Below are 13,689 nucleotides of genomic sequence, written 5' to 3' on the forward strand. Positions count from 1 at the left end.
ACTGAACCCTCAACTCAGGCACAGGCCGGATCAGTAATTGAGCCGGTGAACTTTAGATCTGTGGCACGGAGATCATCCTTCCAGGTCATGGGGGTGGGCGCTCCCCTTTGGTGAACCCATTCCAGCAGGAAAGAGGTGGGTCATGTGTAAGTCTCCCTCATGCATGAGAGGGTATGACAGGATCCTTACTAAATGTTTGACATCTCTGTGTATTGAACTCAGCTCTGGTTGTAAGTGTGACCTCTGGGAGCTGTTAGCACCCTTCCTTATGCAGATGTAGATGTTTACCCTGTCCTCACCTTGAGTCTCGCTGTACTCCTATGAGTTGGGTCCACAGGAATTTTGTGCTCCTGGGCCATTGTGGACATTATCTGGGAACGGGTAGCCGGAAATGACCAACATTGTGCATGTCTATTATCCCATCAGACTTCACAAACCAGTTCAAAGATACAATGAGTACTAATTTCGAGATGGTGTCAGCAGTGCATTAAACTCTGTGGGGCCCAGGTACAAGCCGAGTGCATGACAGAAGCTGCTGTGTTGCGAGCTTCATGAATGCCATATGCAGACTGGGTGCACCTGTCACAGAAGAAACTCAGTTCTTGGCAACGCAGTAAAGGATTACAGATCAGCAAGTGTATTAGTGTGCAAGCAGGGTTTATTGGTGATACACTCTCATAGCAGAGGACAGGTCTTGCTGAGGTGAGGGTGAAAGGCAAGACCTTGGGTGGTAAGAGCACCGGGCCCTTTGTCTTGAGGACTTATTTAGTTGGCGGGATAATTTACATATTGATTGGTGGGTAAAAGTGGTGCCAGCTTCCAAGGGAATGGACTTGGAAACCCAGGTATGTGTAGGCGTTGTTAGCCTGAATCCTTATCTTGCTTCTGACCCCACTTGGCCATCTTGTAAAATAGATCCATGACAGGAGACAGTTTAAGTTGAGGCAGTTACCCAAAGTTACCAATGGGCTCTTTTCTGTAAGTACTAGGGACCCTCTCATAAAAGATAGTGGACAGAGGCAAGAAATTAACCAAATTTGTTTTATGGGTCCTTTCCTTGACAGCTGTGGATGCCCTCCCATCTTCTAGGCCTTAGCATGAACACAGTTTGAAAACCTTTCTCTCCCAGATGGTGGAAACAATACCTAGAATTTGAACATCTTAGCATGGTGTTTCTTGTGATACTGGAACACCTGGCAATAGAACTGGACCAGACTCAGGACTGCTGAGTTAGTGGGTGACACATGTCTTCCTCACCCTCCCTGCCCTGGCTCACCATCTATCCTAACACCCCAGTGCAGGCATATGCTGTTTTAGTGTCAGTTCTCAGCAAGGGGTGGGTGAGGGTCTTGTGTCACAGGTTACTCTCAGTACCACCTGCCTGTGCTGAGGAGGCTCTGACGATGCCCAGGCTCAGTGAGAGGGTGTGATCAGGAGGGAGGCACATCCCCAACCTCATGCTTCCTTCTCGGGGCAGCTCAGTCTGTGGGGAAAGCAGTGGGGTCTACTCAAATTCTGAATTTGGTTAAACACCCCTGTCCTAATCTTCCTTTGTCCACCACTAAAGACCAGGAAGACATGGGCACTGAAGGCTGTTCAGTGGGGCCTGCGATCTCTTGCCAGATTCTGTCTGTGCTGACTCCAGTTTGAATGTCAAACTGAAAGGCTGGAGTTCCCATTTCTATTGTACAGACTAAGAAGGTAGACAGAAGCTGAGACTCACACCCACTATGGACTGGTCTGGAATCTGTATGCTGTGCACCAGGAAATGCTGACCCTGAAAAGGCAGCAAGGAGAGTGAGGAAGACCAAGTGCCTAGACTGAGCAGCTCATGTCCATGCACAAGCATACATGTCTCCCTCTCTTTCACCTCTGAGACTCCTGAGATTGTAGGAAACTAGAAGAGCCAAGGGAAGCCAAGGAAGGAGGGGTACGTTTAGGGTTATGAGAAATGGCCCCCTTTCCAGGAGTCTGGGAATTCATTTCCAGAGTGAGTCTGTCTCAAATCCCTCTCTGGGCAGTAACCAGAGTAGACAGACTCCAGATTTACACATTTGCAGGAGTTGAATTTCTGTGGCTGAGAGTACCAGTTCTTTATGGCTCTTCAGGAACCCTCTGCTTTCAGTGATGGGGAAAATGAAGGATGTGTATGGAGACAAAACATTTTAGTATAGGTCAAAAAACCATGAACGAGTTTGGTGCTGACATCCCCATATCACCATGGAGCTGTTTGTCCATTTCATGTCTTGTCATGAAAGTGGAGGGTTTGTTTAACCAGGTCCTTCTCTACTAATTACAATCTTGGGGAGAGTAAGAGGCTGTAGACTTCCTATGGCTATTGATATGTGACTTAATGCTAATGACTCACTCACTCCACCTGCAAACGTAGGGCTTCTCCCCAGTGTGTCCTCTGGTGTGCGATGAGATATGACTTCTTTGTAAAGCCTCGCCTGCAATCCCTGCAAACATAGGGCTTCTCCCCAGAGTGTGTCCCCTGGTGTGTGGTGAGATGTGACTGCTGTGTAAAGCCTCTCCCACACTCCCTGCAGACATACGGTTTCTCCCCTGAGTGTGTCCTCTGGTGTGTGATGAGATTTGACTTCCAGGTAAAGCCTCTCCCGCACTCCCTGCAGACATAGGGCTTCTCCCCTGAATGTGTTCTCTGGTGTGGGATGAGAACTGACCTCTGTGTAAAGCCTCTCCCACACTCCCTGCAGACATAGGGTTTCTCCCCTGTGTGTGTCCTCTGGTGTCTGATGAAACTTGACATGAATGTAAAGCCTCTCCCACACTCCCTGCAGACATAGGGCTTCTCCCCTGAGTGTGTCCTCTGGTGTGCGATGAGATTTGACTTGCCTGTAAAGCGTCTCCCACACTCCCTGCAGACATAGGGCTTCTCCCCTGAATGTGTCCTCTGGTGTTCAACGAGGACTGACTTCCAGGTAAAGCTTTTCCCACACTCCCTGCAGACATAGGGTTTCTCCCCTGAGTATGTCCACTGGTGTTTCATGAGATCTGAGTTGGATGTAAAGCCTCTCCCACACTCCCTGCAGACGTAGGGCTTCTCCCCAGAGTGTGTCCTCTGGTGTCTGACGAGATTTGACTTCCAGGCAAAGCCTCTCCCACACTCCCTGCAGATATACGGTTTCTCCCCTGAGTGTGTCCTCTGGTGTCTGATGAAACCTGACATGGATGTAAATCCTCTCCCACACTCCCTGCAGACATAGGGTTTCTCCCCTGAATGTGTCCTCTGGTGTGGGATGAGAACTGACTTCTGTGTAAAGCCTCTCCCACACTCCCTGCAGACATAGGGCTTCTCCCCTGAATGTATCCTCTGGTGTGCGGTGAGAACTGACCTGTACGTAAAGCCTCTCCCACACTCCCTGCAGACATAGGGTTTCTCCCCTGTGTGCGTCCTCTGGTGTGTGGTGAGATTTGACTTGCATGTAAAGCCTTGCTCACACTCCCTGCAAACATAGGGCTTCTCCCCAGTGTGTGTCTTCTGGTGTCTGATGAGATTTGACTGCCAGGTAAAGCCTCTCCCACACTCCCTGCAGACATAGGGCTTCTCCCCTGAATGTGTCCTCTGGTGTGTGACAAGAACTGACTTCTGTGTAAAGCCTCTCCCACACTCCCTGCAGATAAAGGGCTTCTCCCCTGAGTGTGTCCTCTGGCCTCTGATGAGATGTAACCTATCAGTGAAGCCTTGCCAATACCCTCCATGCTTGATTGTTGTAATTCTTGACATTCCTATTTTCACAAAGAACTTGCCTGTGTCCTCTGTACTGTCTTTCTGGCCTCTACGGGGCTCTTCCTCCATCATTCTCTCATACTCACTAGAGCTCGTCATTCTTTCTTTGGCCGGTTGGGAAAAGGGTCTTGAGATTCTCCTCTGACTGATCCTTTTAAGCAAAGGTTTGGACCTTTCTTTGACCTCTTGACCTTTAGTTTTACCATCCCAGTTGTGTGTATTAGTATGTTGCTGCTGCTGATTCTGATCCTCTGGACAGGGTTCCTCTGCTTGGAGCTGTTTTCTTGCAGATGTCCCCGGGAGAATCTGAGAGGGATGATTGAGCTTCAGGTGTTGGCTGAGGAAGTTCTGACTGGAGAAGGCCAGAGAGCAGGAGGGCCATGGGTGCACCTCTGGCTTTGGTTCCGCTGAAAGAGAAAGGTTTGGTCAGGGCAGATGTTGATGAGAATGCCTGGGCCGCACAATTTGTCTCCTGGTAAGACCTGTCCCATGAATCCTTCTCACTGTGGTGACAACACAACCTCTGTCTCCCACAGTGTCCACTTGCCGACTATTTTCCTATTTTGATGCAGTGTATCTTCTTCAGAAATCGAGAAACCCCACATCAGGGGTCTTTTCTAATATTGCCCTTTTGAGGATCACAAGAGGCCATTTCAGTCCCTGTGTGGATGGAGCTGCAGTGATCTTTCCCACCTGTAGGTATCTTCTAAGTCATGTTGCAGAGGAAAACCACAGGCCCCAACTAGGGATTGCTTCTCTCAGTTTTCCAAAATAGTAAAAAATGAAATGTTCTTCCTCAAGCCTCACACCAAATATTTATGCTTCATCTCATTCAGTGTTAGCCCATTTCAAATACAGTTAGATTTGTTTCAAAATATTTCAACCACATTTCTTACACGCCTGACTCCTGTTCCTCTCTGGCCAGGCCACCATGCTCTCTCACTTGGAGATGAATTAATAGGAGGGGATTCCTCACTAAAAATTAACAAAGCATAATCAGAACAGAGAACACACCACTCTACAGCTGACAACTGCACACTTTCACTCATGAAAGTCCCCAGTGTCTCAACTCGGATCATCGCCACTGCATCTCTGGGCTGCTGAGCATCTGTCTGATCTCTGTTCTTACCCTCTGTGCTGAGACGAGACCTGAGTGACCCTCAGTGAATTCAACACTGCATCCATTTTCTTCCCTGCACTAGCCACTCCCTCTGCCTGGGATTCTCTGCCCGCAGGTATTTTTGTAAACGTAACCTCCTGAGGAGCCCTTTTGGGACGACCTGCCACAGCGTACCTCACCCCTCACACTGATTTCTAGGCATTTATCCTGAATTAGTTTTCTCCAGAGCACTAACCACTGTGGAGTGTTATGCACACGCAACCTCGTGCCTGGGTTTCCTCCTTCACCTGTCAGCTCCTCAAGAGCAGTGATTCTGAACCTCACGTTAACCCGTATTTCCAGGTCCCTGGATGCTGTGCACCAGAGTAGGATCTCATAACAATTCAGTGAAATGATGAACGAATGTGCCCTGCCTGAATGGTGTGGCTTGGTGGGTTGGGTGTTGTCTGAAAACTAAAAAGTTACAAGTTCGATTCCAGTCAGGGCACATGCCAGGGTTGTGGGCCAGTTGGGAGTGTGCCATAGACAACCGGTTAATGTTTTCCTTGCTCATTGATTTTTCTTTCTCCTTCATTTCCACTCTCTGTAAAAATAAATAAAATCTTGTTTGAAAAGATTTGATTTATGTGTTTATTTATTTTCAGAAAAGGGGGAAGGGAAGGAGAGGGAGAGAAACATCAATGTGTGGTTGCCTCTCACTGGCCCCCTACTGGGGACCTGGCTCAAAACCCAGGCATGTGCCCCAGCTGGGAATCAAACTGGTGACCCTTTAGTCCACAGGCTGGCGCTCCATCCTCGGAAGCACACTAGCCAGGACAAAATCTTTAAAAAATAACGAATGCCGACAAACAAAAATGTTTTATTTAGAAGAGTATGGATGAACATTAAGAAGAAACAACTATGAAACTGTCAGAAAAACTGCCTTATTGGAGAACTGGTTAGTGCTTGAAAACTTTTCTTTTTTGCCTCTCAGTCTTTCAGCCCTATATGTGGTTGTGTATTTTGTGCACAAAATATTTAAAAAGTATATATATATATTTAGATTTTATTTATCTTTAGAGGGGAAGGGAAGGAGAGAATGATCAATGTATGGTTACCTCTAGTGAGTCTCCTGCTGAGAACTGGCCTGCAACCCAGGCATGTGCCCTGACTGGGAATTAAACCCTGATCGTGTGGTTCGCAGGCCTGAGCTCAATCCACTGAGCTACACCAGCCAGGGCTACAAAATATTTTAAAAATACAAGTTATAAAAATTTTGCCTGAGTCAAAGGCATATGAAATCACTGAATCATGTGATTTGAAACTTTACCGACTAGAATCAATTTTACTGTACTTAAGAGTTGGATCATGAATATTTCTATGGAGAATTCTTTCTTTCTGTTTTGAAGAACAGTGGTACCCACCTCTTCTGGCCTTGAGCTCTCGCTTCCACTTGCTGCCCCACTTGCTGCCCAGCTCTTGGCCATACTCTTCCCCGTACCAGACCAGCAGCTCATAGCCCGGCCTGATGACCCGGCAGGTTCGGTAGAAAATCTGCCTGTGGTATTGAAAGGCGACCAGGTTCTGTTCTTCATGATACCGGGCACAGTTCACATACCTGAGATTGAGGCAGATGAAGGGAAAGAAAACCACAGTGATGAATTCTCAGTTCCTGCTACATCCATGTCCAGCTCCTCACTGATTCTTAAGGCCCTCAGGCTCTGGTGTTGCCCACTGTCCCTAATGCTCCCGGGGAATCTTTGTTCAGTGTCTGAATGTCTGTCAGCATGTCATGTGAATTCTTACCTCCAAGTCCTGCTTGCAGTGTTTATCCTGCCTAATACTATTATTTAACACCCAGTTCTAGCCTTAACCTCCACCATGATTGGCCATAATATCCAGTGATCTCTGGCTTCTACAAACTCTAAATCAAGTTGTCTCACACCACAGAACCTGGTGCTTGATCTAGGGCTCTGCTTCTGAATTAGCTCACTAGTTATCCAGTACTCAGCCCACATCTGTTTTCTCTTGAGAGGCTTTTCTCCACTCCCCATACACTTTATTTAGAGTAACATTCACTTGCCTGCCCAAGATTACCATAGAAAATTGGAGGTCTTTTTGTCTTAGTAAAATAAAACAGAACAATAATAGTTGATTCACATAGTTATCCCTGATAAAAGAGAGCTCCTCTCAGGAAAGGGTCCCATGACCATTCCTTTGCAGGCCTCAGAAGCCCAGCTCTAGTTAGAAGTGAGGCTGGGATGGTTTGCTGCCCTCACAGGTTTAGGCAATCCTTGGTGTGTGCTATCTTGACACTGTGCACTTCTTGGAAATTATAGTTAAATGTTTCTAAAAGCAATTGTTTTATGTCTGTCTGCAAGAAGTCCTTCATAAGGACATGGGTTGTGTGATCTGTTTAAGTAATGTATTCCTTCACTTAAACTGGAACATGGTAAGTGCTTAATTAATGTTCATTTGATAAATTAAAGTGCAATCCAGTGTCCCTGGTGAATCTAGGCTCTTCAAGGACCTTTCCAGTGCCCATGTTGTGTCTAGTAGAGACCTTTATATTTTGAGGACATATGCTGTACTTTCTTCCTAAATGTCCCCTGAAATGAAAGAACACTGTATGGAGAAAAAGAGGGAAAAAGGATTAAGGGAGACCACTGAGGGAGGCATGATGAGAGGGACAGATATATGGGCTCCTGGGGGATGAGAGTCCCCTCTGGCACCCAGAGACCTGTTGACCTCACCTCATCCAGTTGGCCCAGGATCTGTCCTTTCCATCCACATACTCATAGCAGTTTCTCCCTTTGGCAATCTGTGTTTCAGAAAAGAAGTTAAAGACCTTTTATTTTTTTGGTGGGAAGGTTATTAGAATTATTTCACTCCACAGTCATCAAAGTTCATTCAGCCTGCATGGGGATTCAACTGCCAGCTGTGACCACATGATATTTTTCTTACTCATCACCTACACACCCGACTCTACCTGTCCAGTCAGAGCAGGAGCCCCACAAGGGAGGAGCCACTCTTTTGTGTCTGTACCACTTTGCTCCCACTTACCTTCTGATCCTTCAACAGGAGTTCTGTGTCCATGCAAAGTCCAGTCAGTACACAGAGTTAACCATATTGTCCCCTCCATGTCTAGCACATAAGAGGTGAGGTCCCTCCAAGTCTCAGAAGGAATGTGGGAAGCCAGAGGACAGGGGAAGAGGTAAATAGTTCTCACCAGCCAGGAGTATCTGCTCTTGGCTGCCTCTTCATCTTCTGTGATGTGTCCTTCATAAGGGCCAAAGTGCAGACCCACAGGCAAATCAGCTGCCTCATTCCACACTCCAAGCCCAGCCTCAGGAATGCCGGATGGCCCAATTCTCAACCCAGGGGGCAGGGTGAGGGCTGAGCGGTGGGGATGCCCCCTCTCCACTGCACGGTCCTTTACAAATGTAGGGGGCCCTTGCACAGCACAGCTGTCAATGAAGAAGTTCTGACACTTCTCACAATCTGGAGGCGAGAGCAACAGGGGTTAGGGAAGGTATAGTGCATGTTCCTGGACACAAAGAGCTTCTGAGGGAGTCCTACATGCACATCATTGAGGCTCAATCCTGTATTCCAGGTCACTAGAGGAAAGGAATAATTTGGGGACCAAAGGGCTAGTTGAAATTACTGTATGTTAACATACTTCTTAGTGAGGGTCACTTACAAAGGTAGTCATCATCCTGGGGCTCGTTGACCTCTTGGTACACACAGTCCTCACTTTCTTGTAGGCTATACATCTTCACGTCAATCTCTTTTCTCCTGAGTTCTGAGCTGGAGAAGAGCAGGTGAGCGAGGTTGGTGGGGTCGAGTGTTAGTTCCTATTTTGTCAGATAACATACAATCTCCTCCCATCAATTTATTTCCTGTCCTCTTGCATACTCTGGTATGTTACTGTTAACTATTGGTTCAGAAAACTAAGACGCCACACTAACTACAGATGACTGATTCAATTTTAGTTTCTACATCTTCCCATTACCAGGTTTAACTTGCCAACCTTTGATCATTCATAAAATGTTTATTGAGTGCACTTAATGCATTAGGCATTGAGTAAAGGCCTGGGCACACAACAGCAATAAAGTGTGGTTGCTATTATCACAGATGGATTTTTTGGACAACTTGCGTGTCACCTGTTTTAAATTCAATTTAACATTTTCAAACAATATATGAGTGGTTTCCTTATCTTAACTTTACACATTAGCATTTAGGAGCTCAGAAAATTTATAGGATTTGCCCAAAGTTCCAGTGGTAACTTCAGCCTCAGCTTAGCCCAGCGTAAATGCAGGCCTACTCAAAGTCCACCTCACAGACGTAGGTCATACTTATCAGCCCTTCTGTAGCACTTAGAGGAACTAAAGTTTCCAAATTATTTTCTTATCCGATTTTTGTCTAGTGTGTTTTCCAAAGGCACATGTTTCTCCAGGTGGGTACACTGGTTTCTAGGCATGCTCTGAGTCACTTGCAGTCATCAAATTTGCTGTTCCTGATAATTCCTTCAAACTATATTTATTGCTTAATGGCACCCTGGATGTTTCCTTCAACATAAGAGTCGCATATTAAAAGATAACATGTATTTAATTTTTAAGGCCTATCATATATTTCTTTTTTTAAAAAGATTTTATTTATTTATCTTTAGAGGGGAAGGGAAGGAGAGAAGGAAAGAAACATCAATGTATGGTTGCCTCTAGTGAGCCCCCTGCCAGGAACTGGCCTACAACCGAGGCATGTGCCCTGATTGGAAATCGAACCGTGATACTTTGGTCCACAGGCCCGTGCTCAATCCACCGAGCTACACCAGCCAGGGCTATCATATATTTCACTTGCATGTATTTAAAAATTCAACCCTTGGAAATATCTAGGGAGTATGAATATTGGAGGGGATAGGGCCAATGTGGGTAATGAATCCAAGATTAGAATCCATGCCTTATGGCTCTTTTCTTTCAACTATCTCTGTAATATTGAGAGTGAAGGATATTGGGTAGAGAATAAATAGTTGGCAAAAACATATCTAGACAATAAATAAAATGTGCAATATGTTGGAAAGAATATTTGTACTTAGATTACCTGGTTCTCATCAACTGTTTGAATAAGGCTGTACTAGTAGCTAGTGTCCTGATCTGTAACATACTAGTTTTTAATGTTATAGTGAACATGCAATTAAATACTATTCAACAAAGTATTGTGAATTATGTAATATAGCACGAATGTGCTATCAATTTACCCCTCAGCTCTCTCCATATTTCAATCCCACAGAAATTACCATCCGCGTTCATTGATCATCTTCTAATTTAATTTGTAATTGTGAAATCATCCAGCAAACATTGGGGGCCCTGAGGAGCCCTGATCTCGGCCTGTGACCTCTGAGAAGTCTTAGGTATGGACCAGGGTGTCAAAGAGCTCAGAACATAGAGAGAGACAGGCTGAATAAATGATTCTAAACAGGATGAGAGTGGTCTCATTAGAGGTCAGACAAAGAAGCTGTTATTTCACCCTATAAGAAAGGGCATTTGAAATCAGTTCCAGACAGATAAGTTTCTGTGGAAGAGTGTGTAATCTGTATGAAGTCCTTAAGTCATTTTATTATTTGTTGTTCCTCAATCATGAAACCTGAAGCTCCTCAGGGGTGGGAGGCACTTTCTTTGATTAGAATGGGAGGTTGTGATCTTGGTCATTTTACATTCTTCTTCATCTGGGGCCATCCACTGCACCAACTGCCTATGCACTGTACACTGTCCTTATTCGGGGGGGTCTTAGTGCATCTCTCACTTCAGTATAGCAGAGAACTTTGGTTGAAACCGTCAGTCAGATGAATGATGTAATGACATACGTGTAAAACAATGTAAACTGTAGAAAACTGAGTTTATTTTTTAATTAAAAAACGATTTTTTTTTGAGAGAGGGGAAGGGAGGGAGAAAGAGAGAGAGAAACAGCAATGTGAGAGAGAAATATTGATCAGTCACTTCTCACACACACCCCAACCAGGAATCAAACTGGTAATCTTTTGCTTTGCAGGATGACACCCAACTGAGTCACGCTAGCTAGGGAAAAACTATGGAAGTTTTAATGAGTTTGTAAGTACTTTAGAGAAGAAATTATGGATTAGACTGCACTACCACTGATACTGTGATCTTAGACATATAGTCAAACATTTCTATATCTCTGAAAGCTCACTTTCCTCATTGCAAATGGTGACAGTTATAGTACCTTCCTCACCAGGTGGTTATAATGTGAGTTTATTCACATAGAATTGTTAAAGTCTGAAACATTGTGAGAATGAAACAAATGGTAGTTACTATTGCTGCTGTAGTTCTTAACTATTACGATGATGATGAGTCCTGGCTGGTGTGACTCAGTGGATTGAGCACTGGCCTGCAGACTGAAAGGTCAGCAGTTCCATTCCCAGTCAGGGCACATGCCTGGCCTATAGACCAGGTCCCCAACTTAGGGGCGTATGAGAGGCAACCTATTCATGTTTCTCCCCCTTTCTTTCTCCCTCCATTCCCCTCTCTCTAAAAAACCGATAAATAAAATCTTTAAAAAAGAATGATAACGTTGGACAATGTGTTGAAGAGACCAGGAAAGGAAGGTGGCAGTTCCTAGGATACTTTCTGCATTTTGCTATTCTTATGAGGAAAATGTTCTTGTCAACAGGATTTGGGAAATATCCACCTTCTGGTGTTTACTCTGCTCCCTTCTGAAGGCCACCCAAGAAGGGTTCACCGAAAGATGAAGAGAAACCAGTGTTTTGGTTGGTAAATGTTTCCAAAATCTGAAGATTCTTATTAAGGACACAGAATTCTGAATGAGAGTAGTCCAAGAACAATCCAAGGATTATTGGAAAATGTTTTCTGAGGTATCATTAAGACCTAGGATTCTACTGTGGCCATCTACTAGTTTCATTAGAATGATAAGAAATATAGACAAAGTGTCATCAATGCTTCATCCTGTGTTCATAAAGCATCTATTACATTTATTAAATAAATTGGGCTCTCCTGGCAAAAATGTAATAAAAGTAAGTGCACAGAAACTCCATGTCTTCAACATAACCCTTTCTCTGTCCTATTTTCTTCATTTGAACTGGGCTAAGTGGTGCCCTTGTCTGGGCTAAGGGCACCATGACCCCCTCACCTCTTCTCTGATGTCCTCCTCCCTGTGCACATACCGGCCATCCACAGCCTTCCTTAATCATCAGACTCTGGTCGGCATCCACAGTCTGATGACCACAGAAACACAATTTCAGTCAAGTTAAAGACCACATCTTGACTTCAGCTGTGTTTCAACCCTAGATCCATAAGTGGACTGACCCTCCAACTGAAAACTCATGATACTGGACAGAAGAGCACCCTGGTCGACATCAGGAAATGATACAGTGATCAACCAATTCCGACCCTGTCCCTCCCCCCAGCTCCCGTCATCACCATGTTAATACTGTTCCCGCCTTGTCTCCATGCAGGCCATCGGCAGCCAGGTGTGAGGACACTCCTCATCGGCCAGACCTGCCTTCCTCTCTTGTGATGACAACTATTCTGAATTAGTTCTTATTCACTTGTGTGTTCTTACACATTTACTGCTTATTAACGTATGTATAAATATACGTGATTATGTTGCACACTTGAAGTTCACAGGAACAGTCCCTCACTGTACGACACACTGTTCTGCATCCTGCGTGTTCGCTGGACAAGCAAGCCCTGTCCCCTGGTTCTGTTCCGAGATGCAGCCTGACCTACACCAGGTCCGTGTCGGGAGGGCAGCTCTGCCTCCTCCTGCCCCTCACCTCGCTGCCTTGGAGCCCATTCTTCATCAGCGTCCGCAGGGTCCTCCTCCTGGAGCTCGGTGGCCTGCCTGGGGTGGTGACACAGGAAAGCTGGTCGAGGGGCCCCGAGACCTGGAGAGAGACAAAACCTTTGTCCTGAAAGCAGAGAGATTGGAGGAGGAACGAGCTCCAGGAAGCCCGTGGGACTGGCCCCGATGGGATGGGAGAGTCTACAGCGAGTTGTGAGCGCAGCACCATCGGCGCCAGCCCTGCTCTGACATAGGAGCAAATTCCCCATCGTTGTCCACGCAGGAGGGAGCCGCCTGGGCCGGGGCCGGGGCCAGAGCTGGGGCCAGCCCCGCAGCCCGGCGGGCTCCCCAGGCCCCTGGGCCCAGCGCCTGCGCGCTGCCTGGGCTGGGGGGTCCCTCTTCAGGTGCCCGTACCGGCCGTTCTCCCCGTCCGCAGGGAGTCCAAGGAAGCGACCACGAGGCGGGGTGGCCTGTGTGGGGAGGGGCTGGACAGGGCGGGGCCGCGCTGCCCGGAAGCCCTTGTTCCCGCCCTTCCCACCCCTCGCCGCCTCAGCGGGGGCTCCGCAGGCAGCTGCCTGAGGGCGTCTGAGGGGTCCCATCGTCCCTACGGGCCCGTGGTGGCGCCAGGAAACGCGCTTGTCCCGGGAAGGGCTCGGAGGCGCACCCGGGATCCGGAGAGGCCCGCACGGGACGCAGGCGCGGTTCCCGGCCGACCGCCGTCTCTCGGGCCGACAGGCTCGGGGTCCCTGAGGACTCGATCCCGCGGCTTCCGGGCTGAGGACGCTGAGGGGGGGGGAGGGGAGGGTCAGACCCCGGCGGCGGCGGAGGAGACTCGGGGCCTCTCATCGATGGGCTTCCGGGTCCCCACACGGAGTTCGTTTCCAGGACGACGGCATTTAGCGTCTCTGAGATCGGGGAGACTTGGTCTTTCCGGGCGAGCTGCACGTAGGGTGCCCCGAGCTGAGGGGAACGGGGGTTTTCGGGCTGTTTGGGGTCTAAGCGTTGGGGGTCCTCCGGGTTGGCG

At 47.2% G+C, this 13,689-nt stretch overlaps 1 protein-coding gene across 1 annotated transcript; it reads right to left on the minus strand.

Annotated features, from left to right (window-relative positions):
• Nucleotides 1-2,097: 2,097 nt before the first annotated feature.
• On the minus strand, nucleotides 2,098-12,845 carry LOC118990598 (histone-lysine N-methyltransferase PRDM9-like). The gene is made up of 6 exons (XM_037051280.1): nucleotides 12,658-12,845; nucleotides 8,551-8,657; nucleotides 8,080-8,351; nucleotides 7,604-7,671; nucleotides 6,275-6,468; nucleotides 2,098-4,158 (listed from the first exon to the last, which is right to left on the minus strand). Exons 1-6 carry the CDS (start codon nucleotides 12,675-12,677, stop codon nucleotides 2,369-2,371), a joined length of 2,451 nt encoding a protein of 816 aa, XP_036907175.1. The 5' UTR covers nucleotides 12,678-12,845; the 3' UTR covers nucleotides 2,098-2,368.
• Nucleotides 12,846-13,689: the final 844 nt, after the last annotated feature.

This window comes from Sturnira hondurensis, unplaced genomic scaffold (genome assembly GCF_014824575.4).
Source record: "Sturnira hondurensis isolate 20B ecotype Veracruz unplaced genomic scaffold, ASM1482457v3 Scaffold0007208, whole genome shotgun sequence".
Taxonomy (NCBI): domain Eukaryota; kingdom Metazoa; phylum Chordata; class Mammalia; order Chiroptera; family Phyllostomidae; genus Sturnira; species Sturnira hondurensis.

Bases quoted from the DNA above. Each gene is read 5' to 3' on its own strand.
- LOC118990598 (XM_037051280.1), bottom strand. From the start codon at position 12,677: ATGGGCTCCAAGGCAGCGAG. The intron at 8,352-8,550 runs GTAAGTGACCCT...TCTCGCCTCCAG, and splicing joins CCAGGATGATGACTACCTTT to ATTGTGAGAAGTGTCAGAAC. The intron at 4,159-6,274 runs GTGGGTACCACT...TTTCTCTTTCAG, and splicing joins AGAGCTCAAGGCCAGAAGAG to CGGAACCAAAGCCAGAGGTG.